Raw genomic sequence first — 23,267 nt, 5'->3', positions numbered from 1 at the left:
TGTCTTAGTGCCCTGAAAATAGTTTCATGTATTTTGTCTGTTTATAAATTTTTTTGTTGTCATTGTTTCAACTAGGAGGGTAACTCAGTCCCTTTAACTCCATCTTGCCTGGAAGATTTCATTGTTTTTCTTTCTCTCTTTCCCTTTTCCTCTCTCCTCTTTTTCTCTCTCCCTTCCTCTCTCCCCACTTTTCTAATGTCTTATTTTGAGATAATTATAGACTCACAAGAAGTTGCAAAAATAGTACAGAGAGGTCCTGTGCAGCCATCACCTAGTTTCCCCAATAGTGACATTTTATATAACTATAGTGCATTATCAAAACCAGGAAATTGGTTGGCAAAGTAAAATACCTCATACTCTCCCCCTCCTCCTTCCCTAACCTTTAGCAACCACTTATCTATTCTTTACTTCTATAGTTTTGTCATTTCAATAATATTATATAAAAAGAATCATATAGTATGTAACATTTTGAGATTGGCTTTTTTCACTCAGAATAATGCCCTTAAATTCAGTTCGAGTTGTGTATGTCAATAGATTATTCCTTTAAATGGTGAATTGCCTTATATAAACATACCATGGGTTATATAAACATTCACTATAGAAGGATATTTTAAGTCATTTCTAGTTTTTGGCTATTATAAATAAAGCTCTGAACATTTGTGTACAAGTTTTTTGACTGAACACAAGTTTCATTTATCCAGGATAAATGCACAGGAGTATAATTGCTAGGTCATTAATGGTAGTTTCATATCTGTTTTTAAGAAACTGCCAGACTGAATTCTAGAATGGCTATATCATTTTATATACCCATCAGCAGTGTAGGAGAGATCGAGTTTCTTTGTATCCTTGCTAGCATTTATATTATCAGTATTTTTTTATTTTAGCCATTCTATTAAGTATGTAGTGGTATCTTATTCTGGTTTTAATTTGCATTTCCCTAATGCTGGTGATAGTGAACATCTTTTTGTGTATTTATTTGCCATTCTATGGTTGCATTGTTTCTTAAATGTTACATTAAACTTTTGTGCACATAAATCATATTTTCTTCACTGCTGGGAAGAGTTCATTCAGGATAAGGATTTGGCTGTGGTTTAATATTTCTTGAATGACCAAAATAAATACAAAAACAAACAATGATAATAAAAAATAACCACGGGGATTACAACAGAATTCATAATGTACTAAGATTGGGGCCTACACTTTCAACTCTAGTCTAGTCAGCAAACTATAACTCATAGGCCAGATTTAGGCAGGGGCCTGTTTTTATATAGCCTGAAAGCAAACAATGGCTTTTAATATTTTAAAGGGATTATTTAAAAAAGAAGAAGAAGAAGAAGAAGCAACAGAGACCATATGTGACCTGCAATGTCTAATGTATTTACTATATGGCATTTACAGATAAAGTTTGCAGATAAATTGAAATAAAACCTGATCATTTTTTGGCAAATGTTAATAAAATTGACATCTGATTACTCATGATACTCCCAGGATCTTACACTTCAATAAAAAAATAGGGAAACAAAAACATCATAAAAGCACAATATCTGAAGACAGTTCTCTTTTCAGTGGCGTCACCATAGCCCACTGCAACCTCAAACTCCTGAGCTCAAGTTATCCTCCAGCCTCAGCCTCCAGAGTAGTTGGGACTACAGATATGAGCCACCACACCCAGCTAATTTTTCTATTTTTTGTAGAGATGGGGTCTTGCTATGTTGCTCAGGCTAGTCTTGAACTCCTGGGCTCAAGTGACCTTCCTGCCTTGGCCTCCCAAAGTGCTGGGATTACAGGCATGAGCTGGAACTGTGCCCAGTCCCTGTCAAAGTATTTTTAAGCAGATAGCAATAAGCCTTATAGTATTCTTAATTCGATTACTGGATTTCTTTCATGTGGTTCTGAAACATATCTACATTACTGATAAATTCATGTGCTATTAGCATAGAAAAAAACATAACTTCAGTGTGTTCTAAAAAGGGAGTTATTTCTAAGGGTTAATCATATCAAAAGACTGTATTTTTTCTCATTTGGAGAGAAAACAGTCTCTAGACTTTAAAAGTGGCATCCTGTGAGTGCTTAGTCCCATTTCAACCTTTTTTCCAACCCATGAACTAGTATTCCCTTATAAATCACAATATCATTGTATGTATAACTCTGGCCTTAAGGACAAGCTGAGAACTCTCTTCTGATTTGGTTATTATTTTGATCCCAAATGACTTTATTATAAAAAATAATAAATGCTTTATATTTCCAGTTTGATTAAAATGAAATAAACCCAGTAGTGCCAGCTTCCTGACTATGCAGACAGTGATAAACACCAATCTTTTGACTAGCAACACACTTTACCACAACTAATACTCTCTAAATTGTTAAACATCTTTTTTCTTTTTTTAGGTGAACTTTCTTTCTTTCTTTTTTTTTTTTTTTTAATTTTAGCGTATTATGGGGGTACAAGTGTTAAGGTTACATATATTGCCCATGCCCTCCTCTCCCCTCAAGTAAGGTTAAACATCTTTTAAGACAAAAGAACTTGGTTCCACATGTATATCTGGGCTTGGAGAATAGCTTGATATACCATAGTCAGGTTTCATATCTAAGTTGATGAACCAAGTCTAAAACCTAATAGAGAAGTTAACTCCTTATTAGAAATATCTAACCTAAGCCATTTACATGTTGAATTTGAATTTGCCATACATAGGTAGAGCACAAAACTTAGAATTAAGGCTCTGATAAAGAGTCTAAGAATGCACCCCAAGTACAGACTTGTACATAGCTTTTTAGTAGGTAAATGTTTCAGACTGACAGAGTCCCAGGCTTTCTTTTGACCTCAAAATAGCACATAATACTTGTAAATCACTGTAAGAATTATACAACTTGCAATAGCAAGGGAAACATGGAGCAGGAAATCAAATAAAATTAAGGGGTGACACATCAAAACTGTGGGAAGCCTGAGCCTAAGGAACTAACTTTTATTGGCATGGCTTCTTATAGAAATTATCCAGAAGAAGTCATGCTACAGATAAAATCCAGACATCTTAGCAATAATAGTAGTTCTGTTTGTATGCCTCATAGACTCGATGAGGAAGACCCAGATGAGCTGAGCTCAGCTGCCTATAATAACAGCTCACATATAAAGCTGCTCATTATTTCCAAAATTGGGTTTCAGATTGGAAATCTCCACACACAAAAAAACAATCTTCCCTGATTTTCTTGGCGTATTAAATAATTTCAACCACTGGATATGTTAAGGCCTGTAGCCTTTTGGACACCAAACAGTTTTAGAATCAAAATGAAATATGAAAGTTTCTCTTGAACCCAATCGCCTGTTCATACTCATGGCTGTCTCCAAGAGAGACTGCTGCTGTCTTCATCTGAGGTCCCTCTGCACTACTACTCTAATGGATTTAATCTAATATCAGAGACCATGTACAGATCCATCTGTAGCCCAACCTCATACTATATCCTGTGCTACTCTACAAGAGGACTCTCTTGACAAATCCTAAATTCTTACACTGTAAGCAGGAAATAAACCCTTTATTCTGCAATTTTTCTGGTACAGGAAGTAGGGGCCAGAGTGTAAGACATAATATTAATAACAATTAACACAAAAAAACAACTAAAATAGGCTGAGGAGCTTCATAATAACCAATGAGGTAAGTAAGTATACATCTTCCTCTTAGCATAATTCATCTTTTTCTTCAACAAAAATTTGTTGAATGCCTATTTATTTGTTTGCTGAGTTTAAGATAGCTTACTCTCACTATGGAGACCAGGCCACTGTACTCTTTCTCCTGAATTACTGCAGTGACCTGCTAATTAATTTCTCCTTCATCTACCATAGTTCTTTCCAATCTTTCCCCACTAAACACTCAGAGTGATCTTTGTAATATACAAATCTCATTATTTGAACACCAGGTTAAAACCTTCCAAGGCCTTTGAAATGCCCTTAATATAAAATCCAAATTGGCCCTATGGGATCTGACCTCTTTCCAAACTCTCCAGCCTCCTTTTATGCCACTTTCCCCTTTACTCTGTATACTCTGGTCATATGTGACTTTTTTCACTTTCACAAATTCAATGCTAGTCTAATTTAGATGTATCACCCCTACACTCTCACAATACCACATACCTACCTTTATTATAACATTTGTCCCACTGTACTGTATTCACTGGTTTGTCTGTCTTTCCCCATGAGAACGTAAGCTCCTCAGAAGGCCAAGACGATACTTTATAGTACCTTTGCACTTCTAGCTTCTGGAAGTGCCTGACTTAATTTGTTGGGTAACTGACCAAACAAAGAAAAATAGAGCAGATAGGAGGAGGAGCTAGGCTAGGGACAGATCATTTTGATATTAAATATCAAATATCAGTTTGAAGTGGTACTGGTTTAATGGAATGGAAGTGGACATGAACAATAAAGAGATCAGGTCTGTAGATATTGATTTGAAAGTTATATGCATAGAAATAATGGTTAAAGTCGTGAGAAGTTTTAAAACTAAATCTAAATTTCAGAAGGGCATATGGTTCTATGAGTAAGAATGAAAATATGACAAAATAGCTTTAATTTACATACGTAAATAATGCTTACATATGTAAATAATTTGATTATGCTATGATTCAGAGCACTGTTAAACAAATTTGTATTATTGCTTTACATCACTGGGACCAAAAATAGGTAACTCAATTGGTTCCTTATCAAACTCAAGCCATTAGATCACAAAAAGTTGATTTTACCACATTTGACATATAGTCATACACCGCACAATGATGTTTTGGTCAATAATAGACCACATATACAATGGTGGTCCTATAAGATTATAATGAATCTGAGAAGCTCTTATCACCTAGTGACTTCATAGGCACTATAATTTCATAGAAAAATGAATTATTCACGTGTTTGGTGATGCTGGTGTAAACAAAGCTTTGTGCTGCCAGTCATGTAAAATTATAGCACATACATTATGTATAGTATATAATACTTAATGATAAGAAATGACTGTGCTACTGGTTTATGTATTTACTATTTTATACTTTTTATCACTGTTTTAGCATATACTCCTTCTACTTATTAAAAAGAAAAAGTTAACTGTAAAACAGCCTCAAGTAGGTCATTCGCAAGGTATTTCAGAAGTAGGTATTGTTATCATAGGAGATGACACCTCTGTGTATGATACTGCCCCTGAGACCTTCCAGTGGGACAAGATGTGGAGGCGGAAGACAGTGATATTGATGCTCCTGACCTTATGTAGACTTAGGCTATATATTTGTGTCTTAGTTTTTAACAAAAAAGCTGAAAAAGTAAAAAAATAAAATAAAAAAATTTAAAAATAGAAAAAAAACTGATAGAATAAGGATATAAAGAAAGAAAATAAATCTGTACAGCTGTACAACGTGTTTAGGTTTTAAGCTGAGGGTTTTTACATGAGTCAAAAATTTAAAAAAATTAAAGTTTAAAAGGCAAAATGTTATACTGAGCTAAGGTTAATTATTGAAGAGAGAACGATTTTTTAATAAATTTAGTGTAGCCTAAGTGTACAGTGCTTATAAAGTCTACAGTAGTGTACAGTAGTGTCCTAGGTCTTCACATTCACATACTGACTCACCCAGAGCAACTGCTAGTACTGTAAGCTCCATTCATGGAGAGTGCTCTATATAGATGTACCATTCTTTACCTTTTATACCATACTTTTACTGTACCTTTTCTATGTTTAGATTTGTTTAGATACAGTGGGAAAGGAGACATTACAACTGATACTGCAGAAATCCAAAGGATCATTAGAAACTACTATGAGCAACTATGTTTAGATTTGTTTAGATACAGTACTTACCATTGTGTTACAATTGCCTACAGTAACATGCCAACAGCTTTGTAGCCTAGGAGCAGTACATTATACCATAAAGCCTAGATGTATAGTAAGCTGTGCCATCTAAGTTTGTGTAAGTACACTCTATGATGCTCGCGTAATGATGAAATCACCTGATGCATTTCTCAGAACATATTCCCTTCGTTAAGCTATGCATGACTATACCTTCTATCAAATTTTCACCATGTAGCTAAGAGCCTACCCATTAGGCATTGAGTCAGATCTGAGAGTGTACAGGTATATTTTTTATTCCTATTATGCTTCTTGTTAATATTCTATAATTTTTAACAGACTACTTTCTCAACTTCCATTACATATATATTAAATATTTAAACTGAGATTTGATCTTATGAAGACTACCCCCTACTTCCCCACACACATTTCCTTTTTGTAGTCAGTATCTCATGAGTAAGCCACACACACAGTTTCAGTGTTCTCCTTGACACCAATCTGGTAGGATTTAAAGGAAAACTTCACCAACTTTAATTTTTTTGTTCATTAAAACAATAAACATTAAAAGAAAAATAGTATCAGTCATCCGAGCAGCCAGATGGAATGAAAAGTGTGCAAAAGCTATTCACATTTGTGGGATTGAGAATTTGCTATATTAAAAGAGCAAGTTTATGATATACACATCAAACCAAATTCCTATTTAATCATACAAAGTTAGCTTTAAATTTTGTGTTATAGTATGTGTATTCAGTTGATTTTTAAGTTCAAGAATTAGAAAGCAGCTCTTCCAGAAAATTTTAAAATCAAGTTTATCCAATAATGGAATTAATGGGTGTTCCTAAATGATTTAATGAGGTCTTTTCAAACAAAATGTCTGCATCAAGTTACTGATAAGCAACTGGAAAAAAAAAGTGACAAACAGTAGAATATGACAATGGAAAAGTATATATAAAAAAAACACAAAAATTGCAGTTAGGGATACCACCTTTCTACTTATGTATAGAAAATGACTATTCAAAATGACACAGGAAAATGCAACCTCCTTACCTGTAATTGTTACACCATCATCTTTACGAGCTTCGGCTATTTCCTGAACATGGACTTCTGAGTTCACATCAACCTCTTTCCCTGATAACTGTAAATAAGTTGGAAGAGAAGATGGGACCTTGACAATAACAGAGCCTGTAATAAATTCAGAGGAGAGCTTATTAATGTAAGGAAATCAAAAGCACCAGACTCTACTATAAATTTGATTCAAACAGTAGCATTGCTCCTGATATACTGTTTATCATACAGTATTTATTTAAATATTAATAGTAGTGCCTTTTCCTTACTCTCAGGTGGTCAAAGTTTCCTTACTCTCAAGTTTATTCACAGTAACTTGTGTCAAGAGTATGGGTCATTAGGACATTATGAACTACTAGTTTTTCTTTTGCCAATAGCCCTATTCAGATCATCCAATACCAGAAAGTGAGTACATATGTAGCTTATAGGCAGGATTTACTGCTGAACATTTACTAAGAGCCAGATACCTAGTTATATTATATCTTAATTCCTATATCAAGTTTGAGGTATTATCATTCTCATTTTATAGATAAGAACTTATTCAAGTTCCCACTAAAGCTAGTGTTGGAACCTAGATTCAGCTCAATAAATACAAAGCCCATGCTTTTAATCACCATGGTATTTCACACACTGCTCCCTCATTATACTGCAAGGCTGGTATCCTCATTGGTCATTACAACATAATTTGAATGCTGAGCTCTTGTGCTTTCATGGTTGTGCCTTGTGTATAAGGAAAAATAACAATATAAAAAAGGGATTATTTGTGACTGGGTGTGGTGGCTCAAGCCCCTAATCCCAGCAATTTGGGAGGCTGAGATGGAGGGATCACTTGGGGCCAGGAATTTGAGAGCAGCCTAGGCAATATAGCGAGACTCCATCTCTAAAAAATAAAAAAAATTAGCTGGGTATGGTGGTGCATGCCTGTAGTCCCAGCTACTCAGGAGGCTGAGGCAGGAGGATCACTTGAACTTACAAGTTTGAAGCTATAGTGTACCATGACAGCACCACTGTAATGTACTCCAGCCTAGGTGACACTGTCTCCAAACACACACACACACACACACACACACACACACACGAGATTATTTGAATGCCAACTGACATGTTTCTTTTGAGAGGATTTCAGGCTTTTGGGCACCTCAACTTTTTTCCATTACAATCTGGTTGTAATTCAAGCTTTTAAAGGAGTAAATCAGAAAAAGGACTCTGTTAGCCATGGAATTTTTCAAAACAATTATGTGAGTTACAGTGCAAATTCACCAACACATCTCTGAGATTATTTCAGAAGGTTTTTTTTTTTTTTCAGTTTCTCATCAAATAAAGTAGGTAAGAGGCCCCTGCCATAAAGCAATAACTCCATCTCTGTGGATGAAGGCAGTTCAGATGACATCCATTGTGAATGTTATTATAAAGATTCCTTTAGAATGCATTTAGTTATGGGTCATGGTTTTCCTGTTAGTCTGGTTAACATCAGCTTAAGTTTCCTTAAGTAATCTCATATCTTCTCAGTCTTCCTAACTGGAGGTGGAAGTTTGGGGTAAGACTGATGAACTCTCATATTAACTCCTTAAAAAATATGAGGAAGAAAGTGCATCACTACGACTTGGTTATTTTATTAAAAAACAAATTGCTTTCCAGGGTTCAAATGTAAACTACTAACAGGAAATTCCCCATAACAGCCTATGAGGCTTTAGGAAAAAATGAAACAAAATAAAAATTTTAGAAGATTTCAGGATGAATATAATATACATGTTTTTCTACCAAACATACTTTCAAAAGTAGAAAATCAGGGATTTAAAAAACTTTTTTTCTAGGACTTTATATCTCTAAATTATCAAATGTGATAATTTTATGAACACTTTTTTCTGCTCTTAAATGAATAACATGATCTTTTTTTTTTTTTTTTTTTTTTGAGACAGTGTCTCGCTTTGTTGCCCAGGCTAGGGTGAGTGCCGTGGCGTCAGCCTAGCTCACAGCAACCTCAAACTCCTGGGCTCGAGTGATCCTTCTGCCTCAGCCTCCCGGGTAGCTGGGACTACAGGCATGCGCCACCATGCCCGGCTAATTTTTTATATATATATCAGTTGGCCAATTAATTTCTTTCTATTTATAGTAGAGACGGGGTCTCGCTCTTGCTCAGGCTGGTTTCGAACTCCTGACCTTGAGCAATCCGCCCGCCTCGGCCTCCCAAGAGCTAGGATTACAGGCGTGAGCCACAGCGCCCGGCCTAACATGATCTTAAATAAGTGAGATTTAGAGTTCTATCACCATCTCCTACCACTTTTTTTTCTGAGATGGAGCCTCACTCACTCTGTTGCCCAGGCTAGAGTGCAGTGGCGTCAGCCTAGCTCACAGCAACCTCAAACTCCTGGGCTCAAGCAGTCCTCCTGCCTCAGCCTCCTGAGTAGCTGGGACTACAGGCATGAGCCACCATGCCCAGCTAATTTTTTCCTCTAAATTTTTAGTTGGCCAATTAATTTCTATTTTTAGTAGAGAAGGGGGTCTCGCTTTTGCTTAGACTGGTTTCAAACTCCTGACTTGAACAATCCGCCCACATCAGCCTCCCAGAGTGCTAAGATTACAGGCGTGAGTCACCACCCAGGTCTGTTACCACATCTTTAAATAACAAAAACCATCACTACCAAAACTCCACAACTGTTTGTGAACAAAGACTTCTCAAGGTTTGAAAACTTTCCTAATGTTCCATCTTTAACACTATCTTTTTTAGAAAGAAGAGCTCTTGTTTTGCCTTCAACCTCTTTTCTATTCATAGTCTTGTTTATGGTTGATATCAATACTGCCCTCTTAAAAGTTCAAAAGTATATTAATACTAACAGTATCATTTATCGAAGGCATACTATATTAAGATTAGTGATTTTCCCAAGGACAAAATATTAAGTGGAAAAGTCAGAACTCAAATTTAGGTATGACTCCAGCCTTAAGCATAACCATTCTGAATGCATAAAAAAGGTCATTACATTAACATTCCATAAAGAAAAAGAAAATAAGCATTACAGATATTTTTTTTTCACATGGCAAAATGGTGAAGATCTAAGAGACTGAAGTGGCTGGCTCTGAATCCTACAGCAAGACAGTGGCAAAGTTGGAATGGATTCCAGATGTCTTTACTAACCATTAAGTAACTGAGTTCTGAACAACTTTCCATTACTCTAAAAAGTTACTGTTCCCAAGTGTAATGAGAATTAAGAGATCTGAAGTAAAACAGAAATCTTTGTTTCCAGTTATCTTTAAGCTTCTGCCAGTAATATGGTCCCAGTAAGAGAAAACACAAAATTGTAATCCTAATCAAATTTTGCAACATCATATGCTATTTCAATAGGTTGCTAGAACAACATTCTGAATAATAATCAAAAATATTTTCAATAAATGAAAGTTAACAATCTTCAAAAGTTTTAAAGTTTTTTGTTTGTTTTGTTTTACTTTTTTGGCCACCATACAAAACAGGAAATAATTTTTATTTAAGAGCTGCTCATTCGAAACTTTGTTTTTACTCTGTTACTACTTAATAATATATATTTTTTTCTCCTTGGCTCTTTATAATAAGAGAATGCATATTATATGACTTATATGGCTTTTACAATTTACCCTGAATGGTATTATTATAGCTCTTAGAAATTTAGTGAGGATACAATATTATCTTATTTTAAGCAAAAATGTGATCTTGAGAAATCACAACTGTTGTCAGAAATAATTTCAGTTTTAGATCTGTGTTCTGCAGTTTTATTTTGACACTCTGACAAGAGAGCCTAGGTAGATGAAAAAAATTCTATTTAAAAAAATTTCTTTTTTGAGACAGTCTCATTCTGTTGCTGGGCTAGAGTGCTGTGGCATCAGCCTAGCTCACAGCAACCTCAAACTTCTGGGCTCAAGTGATCCTCCTGCCTCAGCCTCCCGAGTTGTGACTACAGGCATGCGCCACCATGCCTGGCTAATTTTTTTTTTTATATATATATTTTAGTTGTCCAGCTAATTTCTTTCTATTTTTTTTCATAGAGATGGGGTCTCACTCTTGCTCAGGCTGGTCTCGAACTGCTGAGCTCCAACAATCCGCCTGCCTCAGCTTCCCAGAGTGTTAGGATTACAGGCGTGAGCCACCACATCTGGCTGGATAAAAAAAACTATTAAATCAGCATGGCAAAAAAAATTACTAATAGCAGGAATAACCAGCCCCTGTAAAGAAATACTTTCCTTGTTACACATATAGCCCTGTTCTGGCCAATGTTTAAGAGCTTCTAGACAATTTTTAAATTTTTTTACACAGAGCTATAGTTCTTAACTTTGTACATCAAGGCCACTTTAACCCTTGTGGCCAATTTACCCCACCCAAGCACTTGTCACCATGTACATGTACATGCTAGCGTACACAGGCACAGACTGACATTTAGCTTTCAAATGAACATAAAGTATATCATTTTTAATGAAAGACTTAGACTCTTAGAGTAAGTTATTTATATTAGAAACTAAATTATAGAAAGAGACACATTATACGTAAGTCTTGATACTTCAAAAGACTAAGTCAACAATCACTTAGAGGACCATCGTCGTGATACCTTTATTTCAGGATCACACTTTGAAGACTATTACTCTACACTGATAGTCTCAGAAGTGCTACTTACAGACTGGTAGAAAAGCTTCCAAAAGAATGTATGGAAACATTTTCCCTCCAAAGAATATTCCATTTCAAACATAAGACTAAACTGAAAAACCCACTTAGCAACCTTTAAAAAATTCACAATAACAGTCAAAATGTTACAACATTTTTGTTTGTACTACAAAGGGAAAGATACTCTTCATGGCCATCTGTCCCAAAAGTTGTAGGGATGACTGGTCTAGACAGCAAGTAGATCAGTCTTTAAATCAAGTTCTATCAGATGACATTTTCTTGAAATCACTATGTCAATATAGATAATTTGACCATCTGTTTCTGAAGTGTTATGTAAACCTTCCTTACACCATATGTCAAAATAAAACATTCCATTTGGCTAACCTTTATGGGATTTCAATTCCACTTTCCCCAGTTGGCTGACATAAACATCTATGGCACCCTGATGAGTTGAGGCTTTTAGATATCCAGAGGATGAACCTGAGAAGAAGGAAAAACCGTAAGTGTAATATAATCATTCTTACATTAGTAAATGGAATTGTAAACTTGAAATAAAAGGCTCAGCTTTAGTATTAGGAAAAGGAGCAAAGAATCTTGCAAGGTTTTGTATTTTCCTCCTAACAATGCCATCATTTTCATTAAAATGTAAACAATATCAGAAATCTAGAAATCTACACCTAGATAACTAAAATCTCTACATGTACATTAACCTGAATAATTTATCTGTAAACATTTACTCTAAAACCTAACGAGTAGGACAGTATGCAAGCAATAGATCCTTGACAGCCAAGATAATTAAGCATCATTGATAGATTTAGTTTATTACCATTTTAACAAATTTTATAAACTTTCAATAATTACCAAAGAATTCTACCTATATATAGTCACATATAAGCAGTAGCAAAGGTAACAAAAATCAAAATTTCTCATAAGTTTTCCTTTTAGCAAATTTGCTAGTACTAAAATTTTAGTGCTCCTAATAGTAAAAGATTACATAAGGTTTTGTCACATTTCTTAGAGGGACATTAAGAGGTGGGGAAGAGGAATCATTTGAAGAGTGAGGTGAAGCTTGTTTATACATATTATATATATTTTCAAGTTTCTGGAATTGAACAGACATCCTTAAGTCAAGGTAACAAAATCATAATTAAGGCAATGCTGAGTCCATACTCAAATTTTCCTGTTTCATCCATGACCCCAGTTTTTAATCAGTTTTTCAAGTTCAAGGGAAAACAGAGTTAGAAACAGGAAGTAAGAGAATGATCTTGAAGAGTGGGTGCTAAGTGATTTTTCCTTAGCACCTTTCCTTTCCTTTCCTTCTTCTACTCCCATGGCAACTGAATCTTTAATATTCTATCTGACTGCCTGGAGAAGGCCAAAGCATATTCTTTTTAGACAGGCTTCTTAAAAAGCATATTTTATCAGGAGCTTTTTTTTTCCTTCAAAGTGGAAACTAAGGAGGGAGTATGGTAAAAGTTATATCATACTTTTATAAAATGTGGAGAGAAATCATTTGTATATCTACAAACATTTTGTTAAAAGAAATTTTAAATGACTTCAAAGACAAGAACTTTGGAATAAAATATTCAAAATCTAGCTCTAAGATAATTTATAATAATTTATCTCCAATCTATACCAAAAAATATTCGTTATCAGACCTCATTTAATTAGTTTTTCAAGTTTCAAAAGTAAACACTGATGTTTGGAAATGCTATCACTAGTAGATAAGTAACAGAATAGCTGGAAAAAATGATTATTTCACTGCTTAAGTACTAACAGAAACTCCTTTTAAAACCTTTTACTAAATCTTAAGACAAGTAAAACTACATTATGATAACAATAAAAAAAGGTTGCCTATACAATGTGTGTATTATCCTAGGTTGAACAAAGTAAAGTACGTGAAACATTAGTTTGATTCCTTGCTTTCTCCAAGGAGAAAAAACAAACAAACAAGATTTTTAAGTGGCTCATAAACAATACTTTCACTTCTTTTTTTGCTCCCGAATGGGAAATAAATAGCTAAGTAATTACATCCTAAGCCACAAAGTAATTATATCCTCATGTTATCAGTCTTGAGCTCTGATAATGGCCCATCCTTTGGGAGCTGTCAAAAACAAAATTAAAAATTAAGATATATTTTCAAAAGAAAAAGAAAAGGTGATATTTAAATATTATGCAGTGAAACAAACTCTATTTTTCTTTTGTTTTCTGTAACAAATTTTGGAACTAAAATTAGTTATCAAGATTAAAATTAAGGCTTCATCCACAGAATTTCATTTTTTTGGAGTCACATAAAGAGAAATTCTATAAATCTGGGAGAGATCTTTAAGGGAAATATGCAACAGAGGGTGATTAATAAGTGAACAGAAACTGTTAGTCCAGACAGTGGTAGGAATAAGTAAATTCCAACAGAGAGTTTTCGTTCATTATAATTCTGGGCAAAGATCTTGTTGGTCTGACAGAGACCATTGAATTTTCTTAGAAAATTACACACACAAAAGGGAAAAAATTGATGTCAACTACCAGCTAATGCTACATATAACCAAAGAAACAGATATTGCTAATATATGCTTTAAAAAAATTTTTTTTTTACCTTTTGTGTCTCTGAACAAAAGGCAAATATATATAAAATAAGAAAAAAATTAAAAAGAGATGTTCTTCTTCTTTTTCTTTTTTCTAATTGGAAGATGGCCTAGTGTTCCAGAAAGAAGGTATTATTTTAAAAATGCAAATCCAGGGACAACCAAGGTACATACATAATAAAATTTTTAATAGTATTTCAGCTTCTGAGAGAAGCCTGGAAATAGTTAAAACATATATAGCAAAATCCAAATGACTGATAACTTAAGAAACTTATCAATTATATTATCTAAACTAGAAACAAACTAAACAAAAAGGATCATAACTATACCTATTTTTCTTTATAAAGGAATCATGGAGAGGGACACTTAGTCTATTTTCCTACTACACCTATTTTATAAGAAATGCTAAAGGGAATCATTCAAGCTGAAATGAAAGGACACTAATTAACAAGGTAAAAACATGAATGTATACAACTCACCAGCAAAAGTATACACATAGTCAAATTCAGAATTCTCTAATAATTGTAATGGTGGTTAAGTAAATCTCTTTCAACTCTGGTATAAAAATTTTTAAATGTACTAAAAATAACTACAATAATTTCTTCTTGGATACACAGTATGAAAAAGATGTAAATTTTAACATCAATAACCTAAAATGCCGGGGTGAGAGAAGTAAAAGTATAGAGTTTGTGTACGTGGTTTGAAGTTAGGTTGATATTATAACTGTACAATTCTTTATGTCAGCCACACATAGGAAAAACCTGTAGCAGATACACAACAAAAAATTAAGAGAACATAATCAAAGTATATCACCACAAAAAGTCATCAAATCCCAAAGACAGTAAGATAGAAAGAAAGGAATGCAGGAAGTACAAAACAGCCAAAAGACAATTAACAAAATAGCAATAGTAAGTTCTTACCTATTAGTAATTATTTTAAACATAAATTGTTTAAATTCTCAAACCAAAAGATATAGAGTGGCTTAAAGGATAAAAAAAATAAGATCTAATAATTTGCTTCCTATAAGAGACTCATTTTAGACTCATTCGAGGATACACATAGGCTGAAAGTGAAGAGTTGGAAAAAGTACATGTAAAAAGTAACCAGAAGAAGTCAGGGGTGGCAATACTTACATCAGACAAAAGTCAGATTTTAAGTCAAAAATAGTCACAAGTGATGCCAGGTCTGGCCTCTTGGTGGACTGTTGTTTTAGTTCTTTGGCTTCTTGCTTAGAAAAATCACAAGTAGGCTCAGTATGATGGAGTGACCACAGACAGGAAGCAATTCCACACAAACAGTTTGTATTGCAAAAAGAAGGAAGCTACACTAAGTGAAAATATGTTCCAGAGAGAGGAATGGGGCAGTCTACATTAGTGGAGAAAGATGTTAAGGACTCCCAGGTGGTTTCCTTTTATCGGCCTGCTCCAGCCTACAGGACATGTGGGATGTTACCAGATGATTGATGTACATGATTGTCAGGTGTTCTGCGTTTTCCTGCAGTCCCTTCCCCGATTGGTGCCCCAGCTTCTCTGCCACTAAGAACCACCCTCCTGGCCTGTATCTGCCACCTGCAGATTTGGTTCCTGCCTAACAAATGACAAAAAAGGTCATATAATGATAAAAAGTTTAACTCACCATGGAGATATAAGAATTATTAGTATTTATGTAACAAACGTCAAAACACCTAAATATATAAAGTAAATACTGACAGAACTGAAAGAAGAAATAAACAGCAATACAATAATAGTAGGGGGCTTTAATATCCCACTGTCAATATGAATGGTTCATCCAGACAGAAAATAAATAAGAAAACACCGGATTTGAACAACACTGTAGATAAAATGAACTTAACAAATATGTACAGAACATTCCATCTAAAAGCAGCAAAATACACATTTTCCTCAAATGCATACAGAACATTCTTCAGAACAGATCACATATTAGGCTACAAAGCAAATCTTAACTAATTCAAGGAGACCAAAATCATATCAAGTATCTTTTCCAACTATAATGGTATGAAACTAGAAATCAGTAACAGGAGAACAACTGGAAAAATTCACAAATATGTGAAAATTAAAGAAAATACTCCTTCCTGAACAACCAATTGATCAAAGAAGAAATCAAAAGTGAAATTTAAAATATCTTGAGATGAATGAAAATGAACACACAATATACCAAAATGTATGTGATGCAGCAAAAGCAGTTCTAAGAGGAAAGTTGATAGCCATAAATGCCTACATTATGAAAAAGAAAAGATCTCAAAGAAACAACCTAACTTTACAGTTCAAGAAACTAGGAAAAGAATGAACTAAGCAAAAGGAAAGAAATAATAAAGATCAGAGCAGAAATAAATAAAACAGAACAGAAAAGCAATAGAAAAGATCAATAAAACTAAGAACTGGTTCTTTGAAAAGGTATAAAAAATTGACAAACCTTTAGTTGGACTAAGGAAGGAAAAAAGAGAGAGGACTCAAAAAAAAATATTGTTATAATTGAAAGAGGAGCTATTACAACTGATACCACAGAAATACAGAGGATCATAACAGACTACTAAGAACTACTAAGAACAATTATATGCTAACAAATTGGATAACTTAGAAGAAACAAATAAATTCCTAGAAACATACAGCTTACCAAGACTGAATCATGAAGAAATAGAAAATCTGAACAGATCAGTAATGAGTAAGAAGATTGAATAAATAACCAAAAACTCTCATTAGTGAATTCTAAACAATTAAAGAAGAATTAACACTAATCCTTCTCAAATTCTTCTAAAAAATTGAAGAGGAGGAAACATTTCCAAACTCATTTTATGAGGCTGACATTACCCTGATACTGAAGCCAGATAAGGATACTACAAAAGAAGAAAAGAACAGGACAATATCCCTGATGAACATAGATACCAACATTCTTAACAAAATACTAGCAAGCCAATTACAACAACACATTAAAAGGATCATTCACCAGGATCAAAGAGCTACGAGTAGAACTTGCACATGCCTTTTTCCCATTATTCTGGCCTTAGTTCAAGTTTCCCCTCTCCAGACCACCCCTGGTTGCCTAACTGAAGAAGATTTCTTTTCCCCCAGTCTCTATCCTATTACCCTTTCTTATTTCTTCATTTTACTTATCATGAAATGAAATTAACTTTTGACATTTACATGCTTATTGTTTTCTTCCTAGCATTCAAAGAAGATGAGATCTCTGAGCACAGAAACTATGTCTTGTTGACCAGTACATTCACCAGTACCTAAAAGAATTCCAGACATATAGTAGGCACTCGATAAATACATATTACTGGCATACTCAGGGTTGTCTTCAAATGTTAACACAATTTGGGGACCAATAAACAGTGATATAATTTATATCTTTCTTTCTTTCAAAGACAATATAGATTATTTGAAAAACTCAAGGAATTTATATTTTATTTAATACCAGCTCAGGTAATTTTCTTTGAGTATACATATTCATACATTGGGTCTGCTTGTATTTGACTTGCAAATCAGGATCAAGTCAAGTTTGTCAGCTAAACTGTAGACTTTATTTACTCTAATAAAGTATCACAAATATAACTATTTTTAAAAATGGGCAAAATTTACCAACTAGAAGCTTAGCACGTACCTACGGTGATGTTACCCATCTTGCTTTGTAATGTTATATTACCTGTAAAAGAGAGAAAAAGATAAGATAATTTTATATATTAGGGATAATCTAGAAATGAACTATGTTATATGAAACCCTAAAACATGGTTGGATATTTACCATGTTATTTAATAACTGTTATTATTGTTGGCAATTTTTCTCAATATCACAAATCTAGAGATTTAGTTGCAGTTCTGAAACAACTAGCTTTAAGCATCTATACCAACCTCTTCCTCTATTCCAAAATCTAAAACTTTTATAGCACAGCTACAAAACAAACCATATTCTTGAAACAGAGGAAAAATAATGATACCTCTCAAACCAATAAGTAAAAAAAATTACTCGAATGTACTCACTATACATTTTCAACCTAAACATCAATGTATTTATCAGACCACATAAAGCCAAGTTTTGAACCAAGTAACACTTAAAATATTGTATGGAAAAAATAATTACTTTTATTTTTCAGTTCATTTGCTATGTCTATTAGATTAAAGTAGTTTCTGAGCCAAGAGTTAAAGTGGTTTGGGGTAGGAATAATGAATATATAGAAGTATAACTAACAAAAAGAAATTTCAAAGATTTATATTTTTCCACGAAAAAATATTTTTGAGGACAAATATGGGATATTACAACCATTCTTCCCAGTCCCCTTCTTCTAATACCAAAAGTAGTAGGATTTTCTTCATATGTGTGTTTGTATATGTATAAGTATTCCCGGAGTCAGGAACTCATATTTATTCCACCAAAATGTAAGCAATAATATTGCATTTTCTAAAATAATTCCAAACTACACTAAAAAGTAGAGGAATAACTTTGGTCTCAGAATTAATCTAGGATAAATTAACTCATTTATCTCTTTTCATGTATCTTATAAATACTGACATGTACAAATATCTGGGAAAAAGCAAAAAAGGCACTTAATTCATTTGCTTGATTATAAAAATTCCTTTAAAGGTCTACATTCCATCATACTTCATGTGAGTATATGAACAAGGGGTACATGTGTTTAGAAATAAAAGTTGGTTTGTGTGCAGAAACTCATAAAATTATTTTCAAGTCTCAGTAAGTTACAAGGTTATGAAGATCCTGTTAAATGTCAAGTAAATAGGTCATTGGTGTGTTCTGTATACTCTCTTCCAATTTTCAAATGTGGTAAATATAGATTCACCACCACATACAAATACTGGCCAATAAAGCAGACATCATATGGTCTGTAATAACTATGTGTGCTTATACTACTCTCAAGTTATGAAACTTTTCCACAAATCTCAGTATTTGAGAAAATATATAGTTTTTCTTACTTTGCAACCCTTTATTCTAACATGGTCAGAAGAAAAAAAATAAGCAATCAATTTAAAGATAAACATTGGTTTATTTTTCTTCACTAAAAGAAATGTGATTGTGGTTAAAATAACACATACACTCTCATAATCCGAACAGAGCAATCAAATATTCTTAAAGTTTAAGTCCTTTTTTTTTTTTTTTCTTTTTTGGAGGGGAGGGATGTGGGAAGGGAGCTACTTACTATTTGCAACCCATAGTGCTAAATTCTAAGACTACAGAGATGAATAAAACATGATCCTTACTCTTGAGGTGTTTATAGTTAGGAAAGAATTTCTAGGTCAATGGAAAGCCAGAGAAGAGGTGAGGATGCTTTAGCTGAGTACTGAAAAATTATTAAAAGTCAATAAGATGTTTTTAAAAGCTGGGAACAGCATTTCAGGCGGAATTTAAACAGCATGATCAGTATGATCAAGGTCTCTGATCAAAGACTCAGAAGTATAAAACAGGTAAGAATATGTACAAGGAAAAAGTAAGAGATTATGTAATTTTAGAAGACAAAGCATAGGGTCAGAAGAGGAAAGAGGTATGGTTAGGCAGGTCACTGAAGCAGTAGAAAGGGTTTGAATAAGAGAATGACATGTTCAACATGCATTTCTAATAGACTACAATAGCTACAGTGAAGAGGATGGAAAACCTACACTACACTAGAAACAGAGCTCTAATTCCTTTTTAATATTTCATATAAACAAGTTTTATGTGTCCAGACTCAACATCAAGTATCAAAATGATAATCAAACCAAAACTTCACCATAGATCTAAGAATAAATACTAGAATTTCAGTAAAATATTTTCATGAACTTCATGAAAACGTCTATTTAATCTGATAAAAGCATCTTTTAAAAAATTTATTATTATTTCTGACTTTTAAGTTCATGAGGCAGATTTATAAATTCGCCAGTGACTAAAAGTCCTTCTTAAAGCAAATTGAGACATTTCTTTGTGAAATTCTGAGTGCTATCATAGTTATCACTTATGTTTGTACAGTTAATGTACATTTTAATTCTGTGAAAATTTCTAAAATCCAAAAGTAGTTATTTAAGGAAAAGTTAAAGCATGTACATATTGTCCAATCTTTTGGGGGCACAAGACTTTTGAAATACAGAAAAAATATAAGAACTAATACTTTATAATTTTTCTATTAAGGTATGTTCCCAAAGAACCTAAAATAAGACTCTAAGTTACCTAGGGAATCTAAATATTTAAAATATGTTTTATTTAATCATTTATTCCAAATAATAAGATTAAAAATTCACTAAAACAACTATCATAGATACTCCAACTATTAACATAATCAATTGTTTAAATTACATGTTGTAAATAAAACCAATCCCAGCAAAGCATTTTAAGGAAGTTTTTCTTCGTCTCTAAAAGAGTCAGGAAAGTAAATTTATATTTTGAAAATATATTTAGTAGATACATATAAATACATGTATATTTTATACGTATGTGTATAGAATTCTTCAAAAAGCATAAATATTCAAATATCATAATATAATAAAATATCCTTCACATAGAACCAAATTTAATTTTCAATTATTTAAAAGGAAATCAGATAGTAAACTGTCACAAAATTTTATATCTAAACACAAACTATCCAAGTACCTATTCTCCCCACTAGATTCCCAGTGCCAGAACACTGAATATTTGAGTCAATGAATAAACTAGTTTATTTTCTATTACAAGGCACACATACTTAATAGATGTGATTCAACCAACTTTACAAATAATAAATATGACTGGTCAATTGGCACATTCATTTTTGTATCTAGAAAATACAATTAGCTATACTTAAAAATTTCCTTTGAAAAACATTTAGGATAGATTTTTATCTTCCCCACATATAGGAATCAATTTGCAAGGCCAGGAAAGATAAATTACTCCTTTCATTATTCCTTTCCTCATTAATAAACACTAAGTTACTCAACACTAATATTAATATGTTAGGTGTTAGTTTGCCATCAGGGTATATAAACAAATAGAAAATACAGACCAGAAATAAATTTCATGCTCTCTCTTCCTTTCATGGATGCCTTAGAAGACATACACTTAAGATAGCAACATCGCTTTTATGGAAGCAGTCCAGTCCCTGAATGCCACTATGGAACTGAACCTGAACACTGTATGGAATAAATGCATTTTGTATCAGATGTCATAAGGCTTATAATAAATAATCCTGGAACTCAAGGTCACAATATAGAACATAGCTGAAGCAGTGCATCTGTGTTCTAGTGCTGTCTGCCTAGAGGAAACATCTCTAGAGTGATCCAGGAAGCCCTCAAAGCGATGAAGGAATTTGCAGTGGCAATGAAGAAGTTCATGGTGGCTATGTACATACATTTGTTTGAACACTGTTTAAAAACATCTAGAAAGGCAAGAATCAATCCTTGCTATTCTACTGATTAACTTGCAATTGAGAGTAAACAATGAGACATTTCCTGTCTTCCTCATCTGTAAACAGCCAATTGTCCATTAAATGAAAGGGGCTGGCCAATTTAAGCACTGAATACATGTTTGCTTTCAAACAACCACCCACCCGCCTACTGGCACAAGGGCACCAAAATCATATACCTAGTAAAATCTACTAAAAAGACAGTTATTGCATTATATTTAGTAAAAAAAATTTTTATAACATTTATATGTTGGATTCTTTTCAACTCTACCTGAGGGGAAATAAAAAACAGTTTAAACTTTACTTTAAAAAAGGAAGCCAAACTAAATAAATCCTGAACAAGTAGGTCTTAGAATGCATATAGTCTCAAAGTTTGTTTTCTGTCAGTCAGGTGCTAAGAAGTAGGAGCATATTTTCCATGTAAACAAGTTTTACGATTCCCAAGCCAGCTTGTTTAAATATAGCCAAAATATTAATATATACCTAATTTGTGTTATATAACCATCAGCATTTAGAACAAAGAATTCATAGAAATGTACATTCAGAGTTCCAGCTTGGGAAGATCCTTGGGAGACATTACTTCCTGCTAAAATCCCAAGAGTTAGAACATAGGAACTTACTTTCACCAGTCATGATTCTAATCTTCTCACCTATGAGGATATGGGACTAAAATATTGTCTGCTCTTATATACGCATCCCACCCCCACCCGTAAACTCCAAACTCCAGTAGTCTGTTCACATAATCCCTTAGGACAAGGATGGAAAGAAAGGTGATATCGGAGAGGTAGACAAGACACTTGGGCTTGTCTAAAGCATCATTTAAAAACTAGTCAAGGCACTGGGCTGTGAGTAGGAATGAAGAGGGGTTTCCTTTCTTATTTCTCCCTTGAATATACCAAAAAACCAAAGCAGAGTGAGGGCCAAACACTAGATGGGGAAAGCAGGGCTGAACAACATGTAAGCTTTTTAACAGTTACTTCTGTGAAAATAACTGTAATTTGAAACTGAATAAAAGTTTCCCTTCCCCTACTCCTTCTCACTGCTGTACAAAAGAAGCTATGAGAAATAGCTAAAAGAATGCATTGTGCTGAGGAAGGGTGATAATGGACACAATTAGAAATGAGGTGGGAGGTAGCATCCCAATGGGGATAGCAGTGACTGAGAAAAGGAAGAAAGGACATTCAGTCCTTGCACTATATTGTGAGTTCCTTAAGGATAGGTTTCATCTCCTGCCCAACTTTGCACTCTTGGTGCCTGGAAACCCAGCACACAGGTGGTTAATAAATGTGTTGAATGAATAAATAAATATAACTGTAGTGGATGTTGTAATTGCTCATCCCCACTGCCTTCATAACTGAAGGGTTTATTTTCCCAGCTCTTGGAAGTACTGCTGGCAGACAACCCTCAGCTGTCAGCTCTTTTTGGGAATTGCATCAGCTGAAGAGAGCCACACTGGCCCAAGATCACACTCCTTCCTGGGACAGCCTGCATCTAATGATTGGTGATATAAAGGTCCAGCTCCCCTCACCCCAACATGAGACAACTCTGAGGGATCATTCCGGCTTTAGAGTTCCCTGTTGAGTTTATTGAAACTGCAATCACAATCCAACTTCTCCCATGGTAATCGGGCTTCCTTCCTTTACATGGCATTGGTCCCAAGATGCCTCCCTAGTAAATCTGCTGCACTCTAATTTCCATCTTAGAGTGGTTTTAGGGAAACCCAACCTGAAATAATAGTCCAAAAGAAGACCTAGGTTTAAACCAGCTTGGAAAAGTATTTGACTTCATAGTGAAGGTCAGTAAATATT

The 23,267-nt window shown here is 33.9% G+C and overlaps 1 protein-coding gene across 1 annotated transcript in view; it reads right to left on the bottom strand.

Annotated features, from left to right (window-relative positions):
• The window catches only part of FAM185A (family with sequence similarity 185 member A), a 45,169-nt gene that overhangs the window by 8,400 nt on the left and 13,502 nt on the right, over positions 1-23,267 (bottom strand). Inside the window, exons 5-7 of the mRNA XM_012747331.3 lie at positions 17,703-17,744; positions 11,884-11,979; positions 6,858-6,992 (exon numbers count right to left, since the gene is read on the bottom strand). Of these exons, the coding sequence (XP_012602785.2) occupies positions 6,858-6,992; positions 11,884-11,979; positions 17,703-17,744 (273 nt within the window). The remainder of the gene's footprint in view (positions 1-6,857; positions 6,993-11,883; positions 11,980-17,702; positions 17,745-23,267) is intronic.

The sequence above is a fragment of the Microcebus murinus genome, chromosome 9, assembly GCF_040939455.1.
Source record: "Microcebus murinus isolate Inina chromosome 9, M.murinus_Inina_mat1.0, whole genome shotgun sequence".
Taxonomy (NCBI): domain Eukaryota; kingdom Metazoa; phylum Chordata; class Mammalia; order Primates; family Cheirogaleidae; genus Microcebus; species Microcebus murinus.
This window is presented reverse-complemented; position numbering and strand designations above follow the sequence as displayed.